Genomic DNA, 26,336 nt, shown 5'->3' with positions numbered 1-26,336 from the left:
TTCTTGATGAGCCTGGAAGGCGCAGACTTCACCACCGCCGGAGTTAGGAATAGCTGTTCAGCAGGCTCAAGGAGCCCCGGCACCAAAGGTAGTAGGGGGCGAGACAGGTGTTTCTTATGTAATGTCTCAAAGATCACAGAAGTTGAAGGCGTAGGAGCTGTAACCTTGATCCCCAACTTCGTCGCCCCACGCAGGAGAACCTCCTGAAACGTGCCAATGTCATCTATTGGGGACACCCTAGTCTCCGGTGAATCAGATAACGTTGGCGAGTAGGAACGAGTCCCTGAGGCAGAACGGGACCGGGACCTATGCCTCCTATGGCGATGCCTGGATCTCGATGAAGACCCGCGTCCACTCCTAGATCTGTCTAGTCTACCCGAGCGAGACCTAGATCTCTTGGGTCTGGGCCTGACCGTAGGCCTCCCCGGTTCAGACGCCTTAGGCTTCAGAAGAACCTTCGACTTAGGAGTCTTCTTCGGGGGTGTCGGGTACTTGGGCATCGACACCGATCTCGGCGGGACCGGTGGAGGAGGCGTAACCGGAACCGGGACCTTCGGAGCCGGTAGGGGAGGCAACGGGGGAGGGGTCGGAGCCCTCGGAGGCGGACCCCTAGGCAAAGGAGGCGGAGTAGGCTTCTTCGGGGTATACACCACGGAATACGCCGTTCCCGGCGAGCCATCACCATGTCCAGACTGTGGGGAGCCCCCCACAGTCCTGGGCCTGTCCTTACAACCTCCTGACGCCGAAGACCGGTGCCCAGACATCGAACGCGAGCCCTTCGACGGCGATCGGCCCTTCGGCGTCGACCGTTCCACACTCCTCGACGTCGACCGGTGTCTATGCCTCGACATCGACCCCGACCAGATGGATGAACCTCGAAATCTTGACGACGGGCGATGGCGCATCGACGGCGACCTCGACCTCTTTGAACGTCTCCACGTCGACCTCTTAGATCGCCTCGACGTCGATCTCTTAGACCGTCTCGACGTCGACTTCTTCGGCGCCGGAGACCTCTCCTGTCTCGACGGCGACCCTGACGACGAGGATCCCCTCGACGACGATGACTTCGACGGCGAACGGCGGTGTCGCCTCGACGGCGAGCGCCGACGCAGGGTCCTCCAATGTCGTCCACTCGACGCCGACGTCGACGACGAGGAAATCGACACCGGCTTCGACGGCGGCCTGTAAACGTCCCTCGACGGGCGACGTTTTCTCAACCCAGAGCCCTGGGGAGACCGGGAACTGGCCGTGACCTTCCTCTCGACGTCGTGGTCATAGCAACTGACCCAGACGGAGATATTGGACAAGAGCTGGACTTCCTGCCCCTGGGGAGCCCCCCAGAGGCCTCAGCACGGGCAGAAGGAGCCCCTCCTGACCCACCTCGAGCCTTCAATCTTCTTTCTTCAAGTCCCTGAAGTCTGATTTTTCTCCTGTCCTTCAGGGTCCTTCCAGAGAAGCCTCTACAGATCACACAATCCTCAGGGATGTGGGAAGAGGGAAGGCAGAGGATACAGACCTCATGGGGGTCTGATTTGGCCTTCTTCCTGGAGCACTCCGGGCATTTGTCAAATAATGCAGGCATTATGGACAGCAAAAGAGTGCAGAAACCCAAGAAGAAAGTCACCAAAGTACTTTAAAAGCACAAAAATCGAATTTAGTGAAAAAACACCAACAAAACCCTTGAAAAGGGAGAGCTCAATGCTCCAGGGTCCTGCTTGCAGGAGCCGGAAAAAAGAACTGAAACTAAGTTGGACCTGCTATGCATTCTGGGATACTGGGAGGTGGTTCTGGAAGGTTCCTTAAAGGCACAGTATCCTATTTAAGCCACATAATGGCAGCCTATGGGGCTTGTCTGTCCAGGTTCTTCTCTCGATCATTTCTGAGGGATTTTGCTGTTAAGCAAGGGAAATCTGTACAGGCTTTGCTGTTTTGTGGATTTTATGGTGGAATTTCTAGTTGAAGTACTGGACAGTGTAGCCTTTTTGGCTGCATTATCTGTCTTTAAATTCTCTCTTAAGTGTCTATGCATTTCTGCATTTTTTGACACTGTAAGAGATTATTTTTGATTGCTCCGGGGTCCACGCACATGGGCGGGACTATTCACTAGATTATGACTATACACAGAGATCCCCTACTACAGAACGTATGTATGGCTGTATAGAGGCAAGCCACAAGGCTTCATATAGGGCCCTTGCATGGCACGAGCCTTCCCACACAGCACACCACCGAGCCTGTGACCCGGCAGTGCAGGAGTTGTATCTGCCAGGGAGAGACTGGGGTCCCTACTCTGCCTGTCACTCTCATCTCTCCCTGGGGTAAGGGCCACCAACATGCCTGGCAAAGACAAGAACCCTTCTCACCATATCAAACATGGAATGGTCCATACATTTGAAGGTATGCACAGAGGTGATATCTGTATAGTGCAAAACCAGCTTGAAGATGTCCAGGTTCAAAGGTACAGTTCACGAGTGCCTGGAGGTGTCCTGGTTCAAAGGTACAGTCCACAAGTGCCTGGAGGTGTCCAGGTTCAAAGGTACAGTCCAGGAGTGCCTGGAGGTGTCCTGGGTCAAAGGTACAGTCCACGAGTGCCTCGAGGTGTCCAGGTTCAAAGGTACAGTCCACGAGTGCCTGGCAGTGTCAAAGGTTCAAATGTACAGTCCACAAGTGCCTGGCGGTATCCAGGTTCAAAGGTACAGTCCACGAGTGCCTAGAGGTGTCCAGGTTCAAAGGTACAGTCCACGAGTGCCCAGAGGTGTCCAGGTTCAAAGGTACAGTCCACGAGTGCCTGGCGGTGTCCAGGTTCAAAGGTACAGTCCACGAGTGCCTGGCGGTATCCAGGTTCAAAGGTACAGTCCACGGGTGCCTGGCGGTATCCAGGTTCAAAGGTACAGTCCACGGTGCCTGCGGATGTCCAGGTTCAAAGGTACAGTCCACAAGTGCTTAAAGGTGTCCAGGTTAAAAGGTACAGTCCACGAGTGCCTAGAGGTGTCCAAGTTCAAAGGTACAGTCTACGAGTGCCTAGAGGTGTCCAGGTTCAAAGGTACAGTCCATGAGTGCCTGGAGGTCTCCAAGGTCAAAGGTACAGTCCACGAGTGCTTAAAGGTGTCCAGGTTCAAAGGTACAGTCCACGAGTGCCTGAAGATATCCATGTTAAAAGGTACAGTCCACAAGTGCCTAGAGGTGTCCAAGTTCAAAGGTACAGTCCACGAGTGCCTGGAGGTCTCCAGGGTCAAAGGTACTGTCCACGAGTGCCTGGAGGTGTCCAGGTTTAAAGGTACAGTCCACGAGTGCCTGGAGGTCTCCAGGGTCAAAGGTACAGTCCACGAGTGCCTGGAGGTGTCCAGGTTCAAAGGTACAGTCCACGAGTGCCTGGAGGTGTCCAGGTTCAAAGGTACAGTCCACGAGTGCCTGGAGGTCTCCAGGGTCAAAGGTACAGTCCACGAGTGCCTGGAGGTGTCCAGGTTTAAAGGTACAGTCCACGAGTGCCTGGAGGTCTCCAGGGTCAAAGGTACAGTGCACGAGTGCTTGGAGGTGTCCAGGTTCAAAGGTACAGTCCACGAGTGCCTGGAGGTGTCCAGGTTTAAAGGTACAGTCCACGAGTGCCTGGAGGTCTCCAGGGTCAAAGGTACAGTGCACGAGTGCTTGGAGGTGTCCAGGTTCAAAGGTACAGTCCACGAGTGCCTGAAGATATCCATGTTAAAAGGTACAGTCCACAAGTGCCTAGAGGTGTCCAAGTTCAAAGGTACAGTCCACGAATGCCTGGAGGTCTCCAGGGTCAAAGGTACAGTCCACGAGTGCCTGGAGGTGTCCAGGTTCAAAGGTACAGTCCACGAGTGCCTGGAGGTGTCCAGGTTCAAAGGTACAGTCCACGAGTGCCTGGAGGTCTCCAGGGTCAAAGGTACAGTCCACGAGTGCTTGGAGGTGTCCAGGTTCAAAGGTACAGTCCACGAGTGCCTGGAGGTGTCCAGGTTCAAAGGTACAGTCCACGAGTGCCTGGAGGTCTCCAGGGTCAAAGGTACAGTCCACGAGTGCCTGGAGGTGTCCAGGTTCTAAGGTACAGTCCACGAGTGCCTGGAGGTGTCCAGGTTCAAAGGTACAGTCCACGAGTGCCTGGAGATGTCCTTGTTCAAAGGTACAGTCCACGAGTGCCTGGAGGTGTCCAGGTTCTAAGGTACAGTCCACGAGTGCCTGGAGGTGTCCAGGTTCTAAGGTACAGTCCACGAGTGCCTGGAGATGTCCTTGTTCAAAGGTACAGTCCACGAGTGCCTGGAGGTGTCCAGGTTCAAAGGTACAGTCCACGAGTGCCTGGAGGTCTCCAGGGTCAAAGGTACAGTCCACGAGTGCTTGGAGGTGTCCAGGTTCAAAGGTACAGTCCACGAGTGCCTGAAGATATCCATGTTAAAAGGTACAGTCCACAAGTACCTGGAGGTCTCCAGGGTCAAAGGTACAGTCCACGAGTGCCTGGAGATGTCCAGATTCAAAGGTACAGTCCACGAGTGCCTGGAGATGTCCAGATTCAAAGGTACAGTCCACGAGTGCCTGGAGATGTCCACATTCAAAGGCACAGTACACAAGTGCCTGGAGGTGTCCAGGTTCAAAGGTACAGTCCACGAGTGCCTGGAGGTGTCCAGGTTTAAAGGTACAGTCCACGAGTGCCTGGAGGTCTCCAGGGTCAAAGGTACAGTCCACGAGTGCCTGGAGATGTCCAGATTCAAAGATACAGGCCACGAGTGCCTGGAGATGTCCACATTCAAAGGCACAGTACACAAGTGCCTGGAGGTGTCCAGGTTTAAAGGTACAGTCCACGAGTGCTTGGAGGTGTCCAGGTTCAAAGGTACAGTCCACGAGTGCCTGGAGGTGTCCAGGTTTAAAGGTACAGTCCACGAGTGCTTGGAGGTGTCCAGGTTCAAAGGTACAGTCCACGAGTGCCTGAAGATATCCATGTTAAAAGGTACAGTCCACAAGTACCTGGAGGTCTAAAGGGTCAAAGGTACAGTCCACGAGTGCCTGGAGATGTCCAGATTCAAAGGTACAGTCCACGAGTGCCTGGAGATGTCCAGATTCAAAGGTACAGTCCACGAGTGCCTGGAGATGTCCACATTCAAAGGCACAGTACACAAGTGCCTGGAGGTGTCCAGGTTTAAAGGTACAGTCCACGAGTGCTTGGAGGTGTCCAGGTTCAAAGGTACAGTCCACGAGTGCCTGGAGGTGTCCAGGTTCAAAGGTACAGTCCACAAGTGCCTGTGGATGTCCAGGTTCAAAGGTACAGTCCACAAGTGCCTGGAGGTGTCCAGGTTTAAAGGTACAGTCCACAAGTGCCTGGAGGTGTCCAGGTTCAAAGGTACAGTCCACGAGTGCCTGGAGGTGTCCAGGTTCAAAGGTACAGTCCACGTGTGCTTGGAGGTGTCCAGGTTCAAAGGTACAGTTCACGAGTGCCTGGAGGTGTCCAGATTTAAAGGTACAGTCCACGAGTGACTGGAGGTGTCCAGGTTCAAAGGTACAGTCCACGAGTGCCTGTGGATGTCCAGGTTCAAAGGTACAGTCCACAAGTGCCTGGAGGTGTCCAGGTTTAAAGGTACAGTCCACGAGTGCTTGGAGGTGTCCAGGTTCAAAGGTACAGTCCACGAGTGCCTGGCGGTGTCCAGGTTTAAAGGTACAGTCCACGAGTGCTTGGAGGTGTCCAGGTTCAAAGGTACAGTCCACAAGTGCCTGGAGGTGTCCAGGTTCAAAGGTACAGTCCACGAGTGCCTGGAGGTGTCCAGGTTCAAAGGTACAGTCCACGAGTGCCTGGAGGTGTCCAGGTTCAAAGGTACAGTCCACGAGTGCCTGGAGATGTCCTTGTTCAAAGGTACAGTCCACAAGTGCCTGTGGATGTCCAGGTTCAAAGGTACAGTCCACGAGTGCCTGGAGGTGTCCAGGTTCAAAGGTACAGTCCACAAGTGCCTAGAGGTGTCCAGGTTCAAAGGTACAGTCCACGAGTGCCTGGAGGTGTCCAGGTTCAAAAGTACAGTCCACGAGTGCCTGGCGGTGTCCGGGTTCAAAGGTACAGTCCACGAGTGCCTGGCGGTGTCCAGGTTCAAAGGTACAGTCCACGAGTGCCTGGCCGTGCCCAGGTTCAAAGGTACAGTCCACGAGTGCCTGGCGGTATCCAGGTTCAAAGGTACAGTCCACGAGTGCTTGGAGGTGTCCAGGTTCAAAGGTACAGTCCACGAGTGCCTGGAGGTGTCCAAGTTCAAAGGTACAGTCCACGAGTGCCTGGCGGTGTCCAGGTTCAAAGGTACAGTCCACGAGTGCTTGGAGGTGTCCAGATTCAAAGGTACAGTCCACAAGTGCCTGGAGGTGTCCAGGTTCAAAGGTACAGTACACGAGTGCCTGGAGGTGTCCAGGTTCAAAGGTACAGTCCACGAGTGCCTGGAGGTGTCCAGGTTCAAAGGTACAGTCCACGAGTGCCTGGAGGTATCCAAGTTCAAAGGTACAGTCCATGAGTGCCTGGAGGTCTCCAGGGTCAAAGGTACAGTCCACGAGTGCCTGGAGGTGTCCAGGTTCAAAGGTACAGTCCACGAGTGCTTGGAGGTGTCCAGGTTCAAAGGTACAGTCCACGAGTGCCTGGAGGTGTCCAGGTTCAAAGGTACAGTCCACGAGTGCTTGGAGGTGTCCAGATTCAAAGGTACAGTCCACAAGTGCCTGGAGGTGTCCAGGTTCAAAGGTACAGTACACGAGTGCCTGGAGGTGTCCAGGTTCAAAGGTACAGTCCACGAGTGCCTGGAGGTGTCCAGGTTCAAAGGTACAGTCCACGAGTGCCTGGAGGTATCCAAGTTCAAAGGTACAGTCCATGAGTGCCTGGAGGTCTCCAGGGTCAAAGGTACAGTCCACGAGTGCCTGGAGGTGTCCAGGTTTAAAGGTACAGTCCACGAGTGCCTGTGGATGTCCAGGTTCAAAGGTACAGTCCACGAGTGCCTGCGGATGTTCAGATTCAAAGGTACAGTCCACGAGTGCCTTGGAGTGTCAGGTTCAGAGATACAGTCAATGAGTGCCTGGAGGGGTAGCTGGGTACCGAATGTGGTGAGTCTTGATTTACTGCCTTACCTTCAGCTCTTTTCTACATGGGGACGGATGCCTAACAGATACAAGAATGCTGTTCCAGATCCTGGGTGCATAAAGAGAGCAGCACTGTTGCTTTGACTTTTGTTTAGCCCTTCTTCGTCTCCAGTCAGATGGAGTCCTGGCTGCTGGCGTGCTGAGAGCCACTAGAGGTGGTAAACATGGCTGCCAGGGAGGTAGGGGTGCAGGCTGGCATGGCTTCATACAGAAGTAGCTAGTTTTGAAGATGATGTGTTGCAGTAAAGGAAGTCATCAGGATGAGGGTGAAGTGATCCTATTTTTCAGCACCTGCAAACTCTCATGGAGAACTGAATAGTGCAATCTTCATCGTGAAAGTCTGGCAACTCGGTGTAGAACATACAGTGAGTCTTGCTTCCAGCCATGGCCACCACAAGGCATTAGCTCTCTCAGCCAGGTAGGCCAACCCCGACTGGGGCTCCTGAGGACACCCATAAGACAGCAGCTCTCTCCGCCAGGTAGGCCAGCCATGATTGGGGCTCCTGAGTACACCCACAAGTCAAAAGTACAGTCCACGAGTGCCTTGGAGTGTCAGGTTCAGAGATACAGCCAATGAGTGCCTGGATGGGTAGCTGGGTACCGAATGTGGTGTGTCTTGATTTACTGCCTTACCTTCAGCTCTTTTCTACATGGGGACGGGTGCCTAACAGATACAGGAATGCTATTCCAGATCCTGGGGGCATAAAGACAGCAGCTCTCTCCGCCAGGTAGGCCAGCCATGATTGGAGCTCCTGAAGACACCCACAAGTCAGCAGCTCTCACCCCAGGAAGGCCAGCCCCGACTGGGGCTCTTGAGCACATTCACAATGCTGCAGCCTCGTTTGCCGGACAGCCCACCCTGACTGTAGATCTTGAGTACACCCACAAGACAGTAGCTTCCTCTGCCGGGCAGCCAACCCACAAGGCAGCAGCCACCCTGACTTTAGATCTTGAGTACACTGACACGGCAGCAGCCACCCTGAGTGGGGCTCGAGTAGATCCACAAGGCAGCAGCCACTCACCTGGGAAGGCCAGAGAGCTACATGGCCTTTGGTGACCAACACCAGAGAAGGGTTGAAGTCTGAGCTTGGTCTAACGACATCGAGTAGAACAACCCCTTTGGTCCTGCGTGTGTTGGTACTACCACCACCACAACCACGGCACCGTCAGCCCACCTACACAAATATCCGACAACCGAAGTATGAACATAATCCAGTATTAGCTCGGATAGGAGCGAAACGAGGACATGATAGACTTCGGTGCTCTGAAATCTGGGCCTCCCACCTGGTAATCATTGCTGGACAGGTAACACCCCCAGAGGAGGAGGTCAAGGAGCTGCTTGAGGGCCGTACAGACAGAATCCGCATGGCCCCCAAAAGCAGCACTTGGGGATAAGCAAGCAATATATAAGCACACATTTGATTTACAGCTACCCAGTAATAAAGCTCTGGAACATTTCTTGACTTTCTCTTCATAGCAGCCAGCAAAACCTGGTGCTTTTGAACAATTTATTTGGGAAATTAGTCTATAAAATGAATAGTTTAAGCACATGTTTACACAACACAATCACAGGTTTAGTGCCAACACCCACTCCCAATACTGTGCATTGCTCTATTTCCGGGCAACAAGGGCCTGGTATAGTTTTCAGGGATGCTTTCGGCTTTGTGTGCAACCCTGCCTGCTACACCCTTCTTGCATCAACAGCCGCCCCAGATCACTCTGCAAACACCGATCTGACATCCCACCTGGTGACATGCTTTATCATCGGGCCTCAGCCAAGGTGCCGAGTGAACCTCGGGTGTGCTACAACGCCTGGATACAGCAGACCGGGTATTATGACGTGAGAGTGCAGTGATAGTGGGTGAGTGAATAGTAAAAAGAACTGTCCTAAGGGTCCCACTAGCTAAAAAAGATTATTTTATTATGTGGGCCCTTGGCAGCAAATAAAAATGGGAGGCGGATATTGAGGGAGATCTTAAGGTGACTCCAATATCCTAATCGGTGAACATGTTTCAGCCATGCTCCCTTTATTGGTATGGCTTTCTTCAGGACTTATGTGTGGTGCAAGGTGAGTGGTCTAAAAAGTGTTATTAGTAGACCAGTATGTGACACGCGCTAAGGTGTGCTATGTGGTAGAGGAGTTTCTCCTCTAGCGATGCATTCTCAGATAATTATTGAGAATTGCCCCATGAGTTCCATGTGGGGACCCGACCTGTAGTCACACTTTCGTCAAAGTTCAAAGCCCTGCTGGGTAGCTGCTGCGGCCGCCATGGAGCTCCGTTGCTGCACTCCTAGTCACTCTCATCAGTTAGGAAGATTTTCACAGCCCCCATCTACTTCCTTGGAGAGAGCAGACAGGAATAGATGGCGCGCATGCCGCGCTCTTGGCAGGCAGTTGCGCACAGCTCACTTACCCTGTGTTCACGACAAGTCCCAGGAACGTCTGTATCACCAGGGGCAGCTCATATTTAACGATGTATAAATAACTCGACATGGCTGCAAAAAATAAATAAACAAAAATAAGTCTTCTAAAAATACTTTTGTGCAGAGCAGTGCTCTGTTCGAGAGAAGTTGCTGCTGCTGTAGAGTACACAGCTCGGTGTCCCCTGGTGTTAGCTGCTGGAGCCCACACACAGGGATTCCTGGTGCATAGTACCCCTCTTCACCTCCGCAACTTTATAGGCCTGCCAGTTCCGGGCTCTGAGAGGCAGCTAAAGGTAGCCACTATACCCACCGGTAAGCAGCCATGACGACGCTGCTTTTACAACGCAAGTCGTTAGAACGACTTGCGCTAGAGGGCGCTGTTGGAAAAGGAATAGTTTAATTTTCTATTCCAACACCTTCCCTACATTAACGTGGGCTTGAGTTGGAATAGATAATTAAACTATTCCACTATCCAGCGCCTACAGAGCAAGTCGTTGTAACGACTTAGGTTGTAAAAGCAGCGTTGTAATGGCAGCGCGGGGTAAAAGCCTGCGTTGTCATGTCATACATCCATACCCACCAACATACATCAAGATACCTTTACCCGTGATTGGATCCCTGCGATTATCCAGATATCAATGACCTAAGAACTCCCAGCAATGGGTGAGTCCACCGCGGTGGTATTTACCTACCATGGTGTGGAAAATCGCCTATGATGAAGCGTGCCACGAGAAGTTGTGGGTGAGGCAATTTCTCCAAGCTCTTTGGTTGACTGAGGTGGAGCACGCCCCATGCTAAGTTTCAGTGACCGTGCCATTCTTTGTGTGTTCATGTTAGGATGTGGAGGACATGGCCAGGTTTTTCTGCTCGGTCTCTCCATTTGTGTTTACAGGTATCTGAGAGTTCCCCGGGCTGCCCAGTGCTGCAGCAGCCTTCGGTGGGCAGTGACCCTGCTTACCTCCAATGTTGTGCATGGTGATGATCAGCCCAGCCACAATCTTCCCTCCAGGGCCAAAGGCTCTCTGTCCCAGCTGCTCATAGGCCCGGATCCCTGCAGTCAGGAGAAGAGCAAGAGAGAAGAGAAGGACATTGTAGAATAAAACCACTCACGCCCCGAGAGGTACAAGAGCTCAGGGAAGGGGCCAAGCCTCAAGGAAGGGGAGTGTGACTCGAGCAGCATCCTTAGAGACGCCGACTGATGGAAAGGTTGGAAGTAGGGGCGGTCTAGGGAAGAGGGTAGATCCTGAGAAGGAGACATCTTAGGGACCAGGCTGACACAACCGTGGGGACTCCAAGAGTGGGGCAGGAAAAGTCCAGAAAGGGTAATCAAAGTAAGCATGGAAGGGACGTGCATATAAGAAATGGAACTCAGGGTAAGCATGGAAGGGCCGTGCATGTAAGAAATGGAACTCAGGGTAAGCAAGGAAGGGCCGTGCATATCAGAAAGGATAGTGAAGGTACGCAGAGAAGAACTGAGCTTATCAGAAAGGGAAGTCAGGGTAAGCAAGGAAGGACCGAACACATCAGAAAGGAAAGTCAGGGTATGCAAGGAAGAACCGTGAATATCAGAAAGGAAAGTCAGGGTAAGCAAGGAAGGACCGTGCATATAAGAAAGTGTAGTCAGGGTAAGCAAGGAAGGGTCTTGCATATCAGAAAGGAAGGTGAGAGTAAGCAGAGAAGGACCGTGCATACAAGAAATGCAACTCGTGGTAAGCAAGGAAGGGCTATGCATATCAGAAAGGAATGTGAGAGTAAGCAGAGAAGGACCGTGCATATCAGAAAGGAAGGTGAGAGTAAGAAGAGAAGGACCGTGCATATCAGAAAGGAAGGCAAGGGTAAGCAGAGAAGTATGGTACATATAAGAAATGGAACTCAGGATAAGCAAGGAAGGGCCGTGCATATCAGAAAGGATAGTGAAGGTACGCATAGAAGAACCATGCATATCAGAAAGGGAAGCCAGAGTAAGCAAGGCAGGACCGTGCATATCAGAAAAGGAAGTCACGGTAAGCAAGGAAAACCTTGCATATCAGAAAGGGAAGTCAGGAAGGACCATGCCTATAAGAAAGTGAAGTCAGGGTAAGCAAGGAAGGATAGTGCATATCAGAAAGGAAGGTGAGGGTAAGCAGAGAAGGACTGTGCATGTCAGAAAGGAAGGTGAGGGTAAGCAGAGAAGGACATTATATATCAGAAAGGGAACTCAGGGTAAGAAAGAAAGGGCCGTGCCTATCAGAAAGGAAACTCAGGGTAAGCAAGGAAGGGCCGAATATATCCGAAAGGAAGGTGAGAGTAAGCAGAGAAGAACCATGCATATCAGAAAGGGAAGTCAGGGTAAGCAAGGAAGAACAGTGCATATCAGAAAGGGAAGTCAGGGCAAGCAAGGAAGGACAAAGCATATAAAATGGGGAACTCAGGGTAAGCAAGGAAGGGCCGTGCATATCAGAAGGGATAGTGAGGGTAAGCAGAAAAGGACCGTGCATATCAGAAAGGGAAGTCAGGGTAAGCAAGGAAGAGCCGTGCACATAAGAAAGTGAAGTCAGGGTAAGCAAGGCAGGACCGTGCATATAAGAAAGGGAACTTAGGGTAACATGAGAAAACTTCTGTAGATCAGATAGGAGAGTAGCGCAGATGTGAACCTCATAGGGTGGAGTGAAAGGAGGTAGATCAATCGTTCAAACAAACCTGTATGATAGGAGTAATGCCTAGAGGCAGAAGACACACTGACACTTACACCAGGGCAGCCTAGAGGCAGAAGACACACTGACACTTACACCAGGGCAGCCTAGAGGCAGAAGACACACTGACACTTAGGGGCAAGAGACTTTTCTGAACATGAGACGAGGGGCAGCCTAGAGGCAGGAGAAGCTTCCAAGCGTTAGACTGGGGCAGTCTAGAGGCAGGAGACGCTTCTAAGCACTACATCGGGACAGCCTAGAGGCATAAGCAGCTTCTAAGCATTACACCGGGGCAGCCTAGAGGCAGGAGAAGCTTCCAAGCATTAGACTGGGGCAGCCTAGAGGCAGGAGACGCTTCTAAGCACTACATCGGGACAGCCTAGAGGCATAAGCAGCTTCTAAGCATTACACCGGGGCAGCCTAGAGGCAGGAGAAGCTTTCAAGCATTAGACTGGGGCAGCCTAGAGGCAGGAGACGCTTCTAAGCACTACATCGGGACAGCCTAGAGGCATAAGCAGCTTCTAAGCATTACACCGGGGCAGCCTAGAGGCAGGAGACGCTTCCAAGCATTAGACTGGGGCAGTCTAGAGGCAGGAGACGCTTCTAAGCACTACATCGGGACAGCCTAGAGGCATAAGCAGCTTCTAAGCATTACACCGGGGCAGCCTAGAGGCAGGAGAAGCTTCCAAGCATTAGACTGGGGCAGCCTAGAGGCAGGAGACGCTTCTAAGCACTACATCGGGACAGCCTAGAGGCATAAGCAGCTTCTAAGCATTACACCGGGGCAGCCTAGAGGCAGGAGACGCTTCTAAGCACTACACCGGTGCAGCCTAGAGGCAGGAGAAGCTTCTAAGCACTACACCAGGGCAGCCTCGAGGCAGGAGAGGCTTCTAAGCACTACTCTGGGGCAGTCTTGAGGCAGGAGAACTTTCTAAGCACTACACCGGGACAGCCTAGAGGCAGGAGAAACTTCTAAGCACTACACCAGGGCAGCCTCGAGGCAGGAGAAACTTCTAAGCATTACACAGGGGCAGCACGGGGCAACCTCTGGACATTGCAACAGGGCAGCATGGGGACAACCTCTGGACATTACACCGGGGCAGCGTGGGGCAACCTCTGGACATTACACCGGGCAGCACGGGGCAACCTCTGGACATTACACCGGGGCAGCATGGGGCAACCTCTGGACATTGCACCGGGGTAGCACGGGGCAACCTCTGAACATTACACCGGGGCAGCACGGGGCAACCTCTGGACATTACACGGGGGCAGCAAGGGGCAACCTCTAGACATTACACCGGGGCAGCAAGGGGCAACCTCTGGACATTACACCGGGGCAGCACGGGGCAACCTCTGGACATAACACCGGGGCAGCATGGGGCAAACTCTGGACATTACACCGGGGCAGCACGGGGCAACCTCTGGACATTACACCGGGGGAGCATGGGGCAACCTCTGGACATTACACCGGGGCAGCCCAGGGCAACCTCTGGACATTACACAGGGGGAGCGCGGGGCAACCTCTGGACATTACACATGGGCAGCCCGGGGCAACCTCTGGACATTACACAGGGGCAGCACGGAGCAACCTCTCGACATTACACTGGGGCAGCACGGGGCAACCTCTGGGCATTACACCGGGGCAGCCCAAGGCAACCTCTGGACATTACACCGGGGCAGCCCAGGGCAAGCTCTGGACATTACACCGGGGCAGCCCAGGGCAACCTCTGGACATTACACCGGGGGAGCACGGGGCAACCTCTGGACATTACACATGGGCAGCACGGGCAACCTCTGGACATTACACAGGGGCAGCACGGGGCAACCTCTGGACTTTACACGAGGGCAGCACGGGGCAACCTCTGGACATTACACCGGGGCAACCTCTGGACATTACACAGGGGCAGTACGGGGCAACCTCTGGATATTACACCGGGGCAGCACGGGGCAACCTCTGTACATCACACCGGGGCAGCATGGGGCAAACTCTGGACATTGCATCGGGGCAGCACAGGCCAACCTCTGGACATTACACCGGGGGAGCACGGGGCAACCTCTGGACATTACACCGGGGCAGCATGGGGCAACCTCTGGACATTACACTGGGGCAGCACGGGGCAACCTTTGGACATTACAATGGGGCAGCAGGGGGAACCTCTGGGCATTACACCGGGGCAACCTCTGGACATTACACCAGGGCAGCACAGGGCAACCTCTGGACATTACACCAGGGCAGCACGGGGCAACCTCTGGACATTACACTGGGGCAGCACGGGGCAACCTCTGGACATTACACCGGGCAGCACGGGGCAACCTCTGGACATTACACCGGGGCAGCACGGGGCAACCTCTGGACATTACACCAGGGCAGCACAGGGCAACCTCTGGACATTACACCAGGGCAGCACGGGGCAACCTCTGGACATTACACCGGGGCAGCACGGGGCAACCTCTGGACATTACATCGGGGCAGCACGGGGCAACCTCTGGATTTTACACCAGGGCAGCAAAGGGCAACCTCTGGACATTACACCGGGCAGCACAGGGCAATCTGCTCACATACAGAGTACATGCTGTCTGCGTCGTTCTTCAAACATTGGTTGGCCAGTGACCAGTGAAAGTGGAGTCTGCCGTCGGCGTGTGGTGCGCGTGCGTTACCGTGCAGGCGGGAGGGCGGTGCAGGGCCTCGAGGCAGCCCAAGTCCCACCAGAGTCCGGCGCTATCCGCCCCATCAGAGGGCGGACCCCGGGGGCTGTGGACGTACCTACCACCCCGGCGCACTTCAGCAGCAGGTGGATGGAGTAGGCCGAGAGGAGGGCGATGCAGATGAGCAGGATCCTGGAAGAGGAGATAGGAGCAGACACATCAGTACATCCCTCGTGCCTTCTGCCCCCACGCCCCTCACCCTCCACAGATCCCACTGGTTGATGTCAAGTGCGGGGGTCCCCTGCGGACAGGACTCCTGTGGGGCCGCCCCAACCTGCCATATGGGTGGTGCAGCCTGTGTCTCCTCCCAAGGGATGCTGTGCCTCCCTGCCCCCTCACCAGGGCACAAGTCCTAAAAAAAGAAGTGGGGGGGACACTGTCACCGGAAGTGACGTCACGACAGGAAGTGACGTCACGAAAGGTGGCTTGCACCATCGGGCTCATTGTCTTCCCTCGCTCACCCCTTAGATGAAATTGCATCTGCGAAGCCTGCGCATGAGCAGCGTCCTGTGAGCTCCGATCTTGTCCCAGAAAGGGCAAAGAGTGAAGTCCAGCTGTTTGGCAGGGGGAATGGCGTCGACCCAGTAAAATAAGTGGGGGGACGCCGTCGACCCGCGTGGTACCCCGACTCAAGCCCGCCCCCTTCACACATGACAGGTCTGCCGTGACGGGCGCCCGCATGGTGTGCTTCCCAACCATTTTCATGCCTGAAAGCTGATGGCTTCCCTAAAACCCACCGGGCAAAACTGATGTTTTTTTTAATTAGGTCAGTGACCCCCGCAACCTCCCACTCCCGTACAGCCACAAGCGAACTATGACAATCCCCACAGAGGAAGGGCGGAGATTTATGAGCGGTCCAGCCCCTGGAAAGCAGGAAGAGCCCGTGCCGAGTACCTCAAAGCTGGCTGACCCTGCCCCATCCGAGCAGCTTTACCACAAGTTCCCTGTAGGTGACTGTACTGCTACATACATGCAGATGCGCCTTGTGTGGTGAACCGTGGCATTTAAATGCAAAAAGAACAATTGATGGGCAGAATGCGGAACAATGTCATACATTCACCCCAGTGCAATCCATCATTTTTTTTGCTCGCCATTCCAGTTTGAACCCAGCCATATTCCTTTCTCGCCCTAAGTGTGCCGGGTATGCCCAGACGTGTGTCCTGTGCGCTCCATGCCACTGGATTCAAGCTATCCTAGCTGATGAGGGGTGAAACCCCGAAACTGGTCCTAGGATGCTTGTTTCCGTACATCTGCCTCAGCCTGTAGTAGTTTTTGTACCCTTGTTTTTGTTACACTAAGACCCAGGGTTCACCAACATACCTCTGTCCCGGCCTGTAGTAGTTTTGACACCCCTGCTATTGATATACGGAGACCCAGAGTTCACCAGTGCACCTCTGCCCAGGTACCCCCAAAGTTGCCCCTCACTCGTGGCAGCATGCCATACTCACACGAAGAGAACAATGCCAGTGTTGGACATGGCGTACGCCAACCCCAGGATCCCGCTGCCCATGATGGCGTTGCTCAGGTTGAAGGTAGACATCCCGAACGAGGTTTTTCCTTCAAACTGTAGAGTGGAGAAAAGAGGGGGTAAGTGGGAGAAGTAAGTACAGGAAGCCTCACAGGAGGCAGGAGTGGGAGGGGCCAGCAGGGGAACACGCCGCTTGCCCACCCTGGGCACCCACATCCTGCTCCCCAACCTCTGCAGCCCTCAACATCCAAGTGAACAATATCCTGGACCACAAGTTACTGAGGCCAACAACTCAAGATTCCTGTCCTCAATCACCCCTCCCAGGGATTGTAGGTGAAAGCCAGTAATGGTTAACACAACTAGGCCGAGCACGCGTGGGACATCTAAACCCCGGCCTTCAGTAGTGGGTGAAACTGTATTTGACTATTTTCAATAGAAACTTGCAGCTGAATGAGACCAGAATGCAAAGTATGATTTGGGATAAGCAAGAAACAGTAATAATCTTAGATAAGTGAAGAATGACCATGCGCTACCATTGAGTGAGGTTGTCCATCTCCCACTCCACCACCCCAATGTTCCCTACCCCAGGCACTGAGCGTGCACAGCACAAACTTACGTCAGTGAATTGCGTTTTCTTGCTGGACATCTGCGGCAGAAACTCCTCCTGCTCCGTTGTGATCGACTCTTCCGGCTCGTATCTGAGGAACAAAGTCAGTGAAAGTAGGAAATATGAGCTAAAACATTCCCTTTCCTGACTCTTCCAGGGCCCAGCCACCAGATAGACAACTCGAACGACCACACACACACACACAGACACACACAACAGGTTCTACTGACCTTGTCCAACAACAGAGAAGCCTCAGGATATCTTTCTGAGGAGCTGTCTTCTTCATAAACGACCATTCCCTGCTTTCTGGGCTCTGCTAACACCCTGCTTCCTACCTACCCATCATGCGGAATGAAAAATGTGTCTACTTGAAGCACATGTGGTTAGGGGCTGTGTTAGACCTGTCAGCCCTAGGGTGGTCTTTCCCTATTTTTTTTCGCCCTTGCCTCATTTTTCCCACCTTCTTTTTCGTTGGCCCTTAGGTCTCTGGGCACCTTTCCATGGCTAATCCATGTTAAGGTGCAGGTGCTCTCTACTCCAAACATGGCTGCCACTGACCCCTGCTACTGCAGCGTGGTCTTTTTAGGCGCACTCTATTTATTTATTTATTTATTTATTCAAAGTTTTATATAGCGCGAACAGGATCCTTACAGATATCAGAGCGCTTCACAAAGACAGGGTAGGGGCAGTAGGAGTCAACAGAGATAATGTGAGCAGTATAATAGTAATAACATGGTAATAACAGGGATAGTAATAACATACATAAAACAAATCAATATACAATCAGGTAAAGAAGTAATATAAGACGGCACCAGTCATTGATCCCACTACAGAGGTGTTCAGGTAACCCTTGGGTGTGTGGATGGCTTATACCAATGTTTTAGTATAGAGAGAATAATGAGTGTGGGCATCGGGAGAGTGGATCAGTAAACCAACGTGTATCATATCTTGGTCGGTAGTAAGAGAGTAGCGTAGTAGTGCCTCCATCAAGTAGAAGTATAGTGCCACCGGACAAGGTGAGCAGTGATACAAAGCAATGCAGAGTCTCTGATCCAACACCTATAAGGTTCAGGAGATCTTGTACTCTAGTAGCCAGGAGCTGGCTGGAACCCTTAAACAATGTAGCAATGCCAGCCTGCCAGCCTGCCCATAGCTAGAATGAGAGAAGCTCCTAGAACCTTCTAGAATAGGGGAGGTGACACCAACTGCCACTGCCTTCTGCCAACTGTCGCTATATAAGGAAAGGGAGGGAAACCTCTAGTCAGTTGGGGCATCACTGTCCTGGGGAACCCACGCAGGAGATTTAGGCGGGAGGGCCTAGTCAGGAACGTATGCCACTGGGAGTGACAGGATTTAGGTGCTGCCTCTTAAGTTGAGTGAGGTATCCTAGACAAGCCCCCTGATCTGGCCCAGCAGTAGGGAACCCCAGGGTCCATCATCAGTGACCTGAGGAAACTCATCCAGCCTCCAACTCAAACCTTCCCCCCCCCCTATCTTCAAGAAACCAACACCTAAGGGCGCAGAACCATCCAGGCCCCAAGAAGATTACTTGCCTTTGACCAGAGACTGCTGGGGGATCGACCAGGTACTGGACTGTGCTGCCCTGCGCACTCCCTGCCGTCATCTGGGCCCCTCTTGCCCTGCCTGTCTCCCCCTGACTGACTTGCTCTGCTTCCCAACCTGCCTGCAGTCCCTGCTGAATTGTGTGAAAAGCGCTATATCCTGCTCCCCTGTCCAGCGCTGTATCTGAGACTGCCGGCCCTGTCCTGACCTGTTGAGGGTGCCTTCTTTGCCCTGCCTGCAACGAGCGCTGGATTGCCCCGTGGGAGCGTTGACTGACCCTGCCCCGTAACGCTGTGAAATCCCCTTGGCGCTGGGTTCCCCGAGGAGCGCCGTAGCGCCCCCTTCAAGCGCTCACCTGGCTCGGCGTCAAGCGCTGAATTTGGGCCCTCTGAGGCGCCTGAGGAGATCTCCTCACGATCGAGGCTCTGGCGCCACACTCTCGACACCCCCGAGGCGCTTCCGGCCGCCGACGCTGCTGCCTGCCCTCGCGCTGTGTCCTGCGGCCCCAGCGGAGCCAGCGCCGTCATTCAACCCCCCTCGGCGGCCCCCGTATGCCAGGAGAGGGCCGCCGCATCGAGTCCACCAGGACACACCAGGCCTGAAGCCTTCCTGGGCCTGTGTCACGTGACGGGGGAGCGCCGCCGCGTCATCGGCCGCGCCCCCCGCCCAAGCCGCGCAGCCATTGGCTGACAGGAAGTTCAAGTTCAGAAATTTGTATAGCGCACTACTCACCCAGAGGGTCTCAAGGCGCTTGAGGGAGGGGGGGGGGGGGTGCTTTACTTATCGAATAACCACGTTTTAGTTACTTTCTGAAGGAGAGGTGGTTTTGTGTAAGGCGGAGGTGGGTGGGGAGAGAATTCCAGGTCTTGGCCGCTAAGTAGGAGAAGGATCTTCCTCCCATGGTGGATCTATGGATGCGCGGAATTGCGGCGAGGGCTTGATTGGACGATCATAGTTGGCGGGAGGGGGTGTAGAAGGACAGTCGCGTGTTGAGGCATTCGGGTCCTAGGTCGTAGAGGGCTTTGTGTGCGTGGGTGAGGAGACGGAACGTTATTTTCTTGTTGACGGGGAGCCAATGGAGGTCTTTCAGGTGAACGGAGATGTGAGCTTGTCGAGGGATGTCCAATATAAGTCTGGCTGAGGCGTTTTGGATGCGTTGGAGTTTTTTCTGTAGTTTGGCTGTGGTTCCGGCGTTAAGGGTGTTTCCGTAATCCAGTCTTCTGGTGACCAGTGCGTGGGTGACCGTCTTTCTTGTTTCAATGTGGGGATCCAACGGAAGATTTTTTTGAGCATGCGTAGGATGTTGAAGCATGATGATGAGACGGCGTTGGTTTGTCTGGTCATCGAGAGGGAGGAGTCCAGGATGAAGCCCAGGTTATGTGCGTGATTCGTAGGTATGGGTGCGGTTCCCAGGGACGGTGGCCACCATGAGTCGTCCCAGGCAGAGGGGGATGACCCTAGGATGAGGACTTCCGTTTTGTCCGAGTTTAGTTTTAAACGGCTGTTCTTCATCCACTCGGCTACTTCTTTCATTCCTTCGTGTAGGTTGGTTTTGGCGGTGTTTGGGTCTTTGGTGAGGGAGAGGATCAGCTGGGTGTCGTCTGCGTAAGAGATGATGTTGAGGTTGTGTTGGCGCGCTATGGATGCGAGGGGACTCATGTATACGTTGAAGAGGGTGGGACTGAGTGGATGGAGTTCATCAGGCGGATGGTGTCTTCGGTGGTGATTGGGTTCCAGGTGCAAAGGTTGTTAGAGTGCGGTTTTGGTTCGGAGGTGGGTGGACTGGACTGGTCTTCGGACTGGTTTTGAAAGCTGTTGTGTATGTCGGCGATTTTGTTGTGGAAGAATGAGGATAGAGAGTCGCAGAGGTCTTGGGAGGGAGTGATGTCGTTGGTGCCGGCGGTGGGGTTGGTAAATTCTTTGACGATGTTGAATAGTTCCTTGCTGTTTTGGGTGTTGTTGTCAAGTCGATCCTTGAATGCTGATTTCTTGGTGGATCGGATCAGTTGGTGGTGTTTGCGGGTGGCTTTCTTGAAGGTGGCCAGGTTGTCAGTGGTTGGGTTTTTTCTCCAGGCTTTCTCTAGCGTGCGATAGAGCTTTTTGGATTTCTTAAGGTCACCGTTGAACCAGGGGGCTTTTTTGCTACCTTGCTTGATTAGATGGTTTTTCAAGGGTGCTAGTTCGTCGGCGCTGTGGGTGATCCATTGTGTGAGGTTGGTGGCTGCTTGGTTTGGGTCCGATGATTTGGCAGGAGGGTTTTGGTGAAGCGATGTGAAAAGCTGGTCGGTGGTGATTTTGTTCCAGTTTCTTCGAGGAATGGGTTGTTGGGGGTTGTGGGTCGTGGTCTTTTTGTAGTTGAAGTGAACGCAGCTGTGGTCCGTCCAATGGAGAGCAGTCGTGTGATCGAAGGAGATGTGCTTGCTGGAGGTGAAGATAGGGTCGAGCGTGTGTCCGGCAGAGTGGGTGGGGGTGTCAACAAGTTGTTTGAGTCCGAGATTGGCGAGGTTGTCCAGGAGGGTGGTGGTGTTGTTGTCGTTGTTCTTTTCCAGGTGGAAGTTGAGGTCTCCCAGTAGAATGTAGTTCTCAGAGGGGAGGGCATGTGGGCTGATGAAGTCAGTGATATCTTCGCAGAATTGTGTGCGGGGTCCTGGTGGTCTGTAGATGAGGGTGCCTCTGAGTGTGGTTTTGGGGTCGGTGTGGATCTGGAAGTGAAGGTGTTCGGCGGCTGCGAGGTTATCGTCGGAACTGGTCGTGATGCGGATGGTGTTTTTATGGACGATGGCGATGCCTCCTCCTGTTTGGTTGGTGCGATCTTTTCGGATGATCTTGTAGGCGTCTGGGATGGCTATGGCGATGTCGGGCGCTGATGAGGCGTTCATCCAGGTTTCTGTAAGGAAGGCGACGTCCGGAGATGTAGTGTCGAGTAGGTTCCAGAGTTCAATGGAGTGTCTGTGGACCGAGCGGGTGTTGAGCAGGATGCACTTTAGGTGGTTAGTGTCGCAGCTCTGTTTGGAGTTTGTGGATTTGGAGTGTGTTCTGATGCAGACGAACTTGCAGGAGTGGCAGGTGAAGGGTCCATGGGTGTGTCCTGGGGCAGCTTGGTAGCATTGTGGTGTGCGGCCGGGGTTAAGGGCAAAGAGGGTTGCGGCGTCGTATGTTATGCGGGTGGAATGGGTTTTGCAGGGGCCAGGGGGTCTGGCGCTGGGCACGGTCCAGGCGCGGACGGGCGTAGACGGGCTTACCTTTGGCGTGCCTTCGGCGCGCATGGGGCGCGACTGCTGCGCGTGACCGTTGCACGTGTATGCATCTGTCATAAGTGGATAGTGGAGGGGGGTGGGGCGAGGGAGGAGCAGCTGGGAGGCGGGAGCGGGGTGGAGAGCCGGGCTGGGAGGCAACACAACAAACAACAAAATGGCAGCACGCCAACAGCGAAACAGGACGAGATTGGGGCAGCACAGTCAGGCAACAATCATTAGAGCAGGCAAAGCGAGTGGCACAGCAAACAATAATGGCACAGTAAATCACAAATCACGGTCTGACACTAAAGCGCTACGATGATTCAATACCCAGCAGTGCGAGCAAGTCTGGCAATAAGCGCTACTATGGCTCAATATTCGGCGGTGCGAGCAAGTCTGGCAATAAGCGCTACTATGGCTCAATATTCGGCGGTGCGAGCAAGTCTGGTAATGAGCGCTACTATGACTAAACAATATTATAGCAGTGCGAGCAATGCGTGGCAATCAAAGCGCTACGATACCACGTGAGGATGAGCAGGGAGCAGCGAGGGGAGCGACCGCTTCTGAGAGGCTCAGGCCGGTCACAGCGCTATAGCTAGAAAGGTAAAGCCTACACTCTCCGTGGGAGGGAGGAGCAGCTGGGAGGCGGGAGCGGGGTGGAGAGCCGGGCTGGGAGGCAACACAACAAACAACAAAATGGCAGCACGCCAACAGCGAAACAGGACGAGATTGGGGCAGCACAGTCAGGCAACAATCATTAGAGCAGGCAAAGCGAGTGGCACAGCAAACAATAATGGCACAGTAAATCACAAATCACGGTCTGACACTAAAGCGCTACGATGATTCAATACCCAGCAGTGTGAGCAAGTCTGGCAATAAGCGCTACTATGGCTCAATATTCGGTGGTGCGAGCAAGTCTGGCAATAAGCGCTACTATGGCTCAATATTCGGCGGTGCGAGCAAGTCTGGTAATGAGCGCTACTATGACTAAACAATATTATAGCAGTGCGAGCAATGCGTGGCAATCAAAGCGCTACGATACCACGTGAGGATGAGCAGGGAGCAGCGAGGGGAGCGACCGCTTCTGAGAGGCTCAGGACGGTCACAAGGAACAAGCCCCTGCCATCGAGGCCCGGCACCCGGTAAAGCCCGAGCTCACCGCGGAGGGGGTGAAGGAACACCAGAACGCCCCACCGCTTTGCCCACACGCCGCGCCTGACCCTTTGCGGGCGCCAGAGTGCCACAACTGCCCCCATTGCCGCAGCTGGCCGAGTGAGGCCCCGGAAGGACCGAAGCCACTCCGCCTGCCCCGAAGCCATCGCAAGGGCCCCTGAGGGCCGAAAATAACAGGTAACCCCAGGGGAGGAGGGCGGAAGGCCGGTCAAGGCCCCGAGTTCGCCCCTCCCCCGGGGAGGACTGAGAAAGGGCCCCGTTGGCCCCAAGGAGCCTCTAATGACTGGGAGGCCTTGGGTAAACTTAAAGGCTCCTCGATACCGACTAACTGTGCATGCCTGAAGACAGGCTCATTCTGAATTAACTGGTCATGCCTGCTAATTAAATTGTGAATCATTACCCTGTACTGAATTTATTGCAGGGGCGGGCTACTGTGAACATCGATAGGGATGCGCTATGAAATTGATTGATACCCTTGTGCTAATTCGTTGAAATGGTTACCTGCATTGAACCGTTTATAGTTGCAAGATAAAATGTTCATGATGGCTCCCTGAAGTGCCAGTTCATGGTTTATAAGAGTACCCCCTTCTTTTTCCACCTGAAGAAGTTATTGCAACAGGATGAGTTATTTGATGCTTTGCTACTTATGCTCACATGATACAAATGCTTAATGAAATGCTTTAATGAAGTACTTTAATGATATGCTAAGGAAATGCTAATACATTGATTGCCTTGATCTGAAGCCTATATAAAAGACATTGATTTCCAATCAAAAGCACTGGTGTGGACTCCATTATTGCGCCCACTCCTTGTCTCAGTGGATGAGTGTGTTGTGTAGCTACTTTACATGTAAGCCCCTGGTTGCCTTCCTGCTCGAGCCAAGCTACCCCGGAGAACTGGTGGTCCCAGTTCTTACAGGCTGGATTCCAGAATGGTCTTCTGAATGATAATATCTGACCGGATTTTGAATTTCACAATGTCCAACCGATTCACATGTGGTTCCATTTGCCTTCCAGAATGACTCTTTCCGGTATGGCTTCTGGTTGGATTTAGCATTACAGAATGACGATTTATTAAGAATGTCTTTTGATCCCAGAACAGACAGGATTCCAGAAGGTTCCCCTTCTTCACTAATGCTCGGTTGGGTCTAAGTTGCGGTTTGGATTCTAAAACGTTCCTTTGACGTATTTGTGCGTGTTGGATTTTGGTGTGTTCCTTTCTTAGATGACATCCGGTCAATTTCTTGATGCCAGAAAGTCTATTTGTTTGTTATGTGACTGGATTTCAAGAACGGAAAGTTTCTTAGTTTGATGGTGTCCGGTTAGATTTTGGATTCTCCAAAGTACTTTTATTAATGACATCTAGTTGGGTTTTGGAATCTAGGACCTTCTTTTGCCACCTAGATACTGGATTCAGGAGTGCTCTTTTGTCTCATAATGTCTCGTTGGGTTTTGCATTCTAGAATGTCCATTTGGTTCACATGTGGTTGGATTTTGTATTCCAGAAGGGCGCATTTTTGAGGAGGAAAAAAATTATGCCTTACAAGTGTAAGGGAAGAAACTTGAGCACACCTAAAAGCAAAATCAATTGCAACTGTGTACATTATTTTCAAATGTCCAAACGTAATGTGACTGAGTATTCAGAGTTTTATTCAGTCTTTGATTGGAGTCATATTACTTCATATGTTCCAAGTTAAATCCAGGAAATACACAAATCCAAAGTGGTTGTACAAATGCATTAATAAGAATTACTGCAGTAGCATGACGTTATGAGAGTCACCCCGATGCATTTCGAGCCTGGGCTCTTCTTCAGGGGGTAAGCGTCATGCCTAAGTGAATCGAAAAACGCCGTACACACGCTGCTGATTAAGCGTTTTTCGATTCACTTCTTTTACCGTTTCTGAGGACCCAGCAACTTCCCAGATAATGTTCCCTAACTCCTGCTAGCAGAGTGTCCCATGCGGCACACACTGCTTGCGCTGGGCATGTTTAAAAATTGAATTCTAGCATATTTCAAAATGGCCGCCCTTGAATGCGCACGCACGGCCATGACTGAATGGTATTTCCGTCTCTTCCAAAGTGTCTGACCATGCATGCACGAGCAAGGGAGGCCATATTTGAACATTTTTGTTAAACTTTATGTACAAAAACATTCAAAGATGTTGACCTGTGCATGCTCATGCACAGACGGCTTATCTTTAGTTTTTGTAGTTTACTACAATAACATTAAAAGAAAACCACCTGTCTGTGCACACACGTAAGCATGCACACGTGTCTGTTTTTCAATTACACGTGCCTGATTTTCAATGTTATTGAAAAACAGGCTTACAAAAGCATAAAAAAACACTGTCACTGGCAAAGCGACTAGGTTGAAAACCCTCGCCAGACCCACTGGCCTTGCCAATGCTTATTTTTGTTACCATCATGTTCCTTTGTTTGTCACACAGTTGAGGTTAAGAATGCTGGAATTTCACTCGGTCATGTTTAGGGTTCCAAAACGTCAGTTTGTTGGCAGTACGACACCACTGTTTGTAACAAAATATTTCCTTGTTTAATGGTGTCCACTTACATTTTGGATTCTAGAATGGAGTTTTGTTTGACACATGCTTGGGTTTTGGATTCCAGAATGTCCCTTTCTTTGATGGCTTCTGGTTAGATTTCGGTTTCTAAATTGTTCTTTTCTTTGACATGTGGCTGGAGATGGGAATGTTCCTTTGTTTGAGGATGTCTAGATTCCATAATGTCCATTTGTGTCACTAACGATTGGCTTTTGTATTCCAGAACGTCACATTGTTCAGTAACGTTTTTGCATTCCAGAATGTCACATTGTATCGCGAGATCTTTGGATTCTAGAATATGCAGGATTCTAGAATGTTCCTTTGTGTGAGGATGTCTAGATTCCATAATGTCCATTTGTGTCACTAACGATTGGCTTTTGTATTCCAGAATGTCACATTGTTCAATAACGTTTTTGTATTCCAGAATGTCACATTGTTTCACGAGATCTTTGGATTACAGAATATGTAGGATTCTAGAATGTTCCTTTGTATGACGTCACATCTAGAATTTTCGGTAATTTCCGAATTCCGGAACATCCATTTTGTTGCTGGGACCTGGCTGGTGTCTGAGTTCTTTTGTGAGAAAGTTCAATGACCCTTTAATTCTGTAACCGTCACTTCCTGTCATTTGACCTCTTACCCCAGGGCCATACACCAGACGAGCTAGCCAGCTGCTCCTTATGCACTCCCCTGGTGCACCTGTTATCAGCTCTACCTAGGACAGGGGCTCTGGCGCCAGGGGATGTGCACAATACATCCGGCTTGAATTCTCTTACACAAAAGGGCTGAAAACTAAAATGTTCCCAAAGCTGACTGGAGACGTTCTGTAGGA

At 52.3% G+C, this 26,336-nt stretch overlaps 1 protein-coding gene across 3 annotated transcripts in view; it reads right to left on the bottom strand.

The window, feature by feature from the left end:
• The window catches only part of SLC38A5 (solute carrier family 38 member 5), a 414,747-nt gene that overhangs the window by 73,433 nt on the left and 314,978 nt on the right, over positions 1-26,336 (bottom strand). For all 3 annotated transcript variants that reach the window (XM_078664699.1, XM_078664701.1, XM_078664700.1), the window contains 5 exons: positions 16,985-17,066; positions 16,349-16,464; positions 14,959-15,032; positions 10,481-10,573; positions 9,513-9,594 (listed from right to left, as the gene is read on the bottom strand). In XM_078664699.1, coding sequence (XP_078520825.1) covers positions 9,513-9,594; positions 10,481-10,573; positions 14,959-15,032; positions 16,349-16,464; positions 16,985-17,066 — 447 coding nt within the window. The remainder of the gene's footprint in view (positions 1-9,512; positions 9,595-10,480; positions 10,574-14,958; positions 15,033-16,348; positions 16,465-16,984; positions 17,067-26,336) is intronic.

This window comes from Lissotriton helveticus, chromosome 10 (assembly GCF_964261635.1).
Source record: "Lissotriton helveticus chromosome 10, aLisHel1.1, whole genome shotgun sequence".
Lineage (NCBI taxonomy): Eukaryota > Metazoa > Chordata > Amphibia > Caudata > Salamandridae > Lissotriton > Lissotriton helveticus.
The sequence above is the reverse complement of the archived record's forward strand: the minus strand, read 5'-3'. Positions and strand labels throughout refer to the sequence as shown.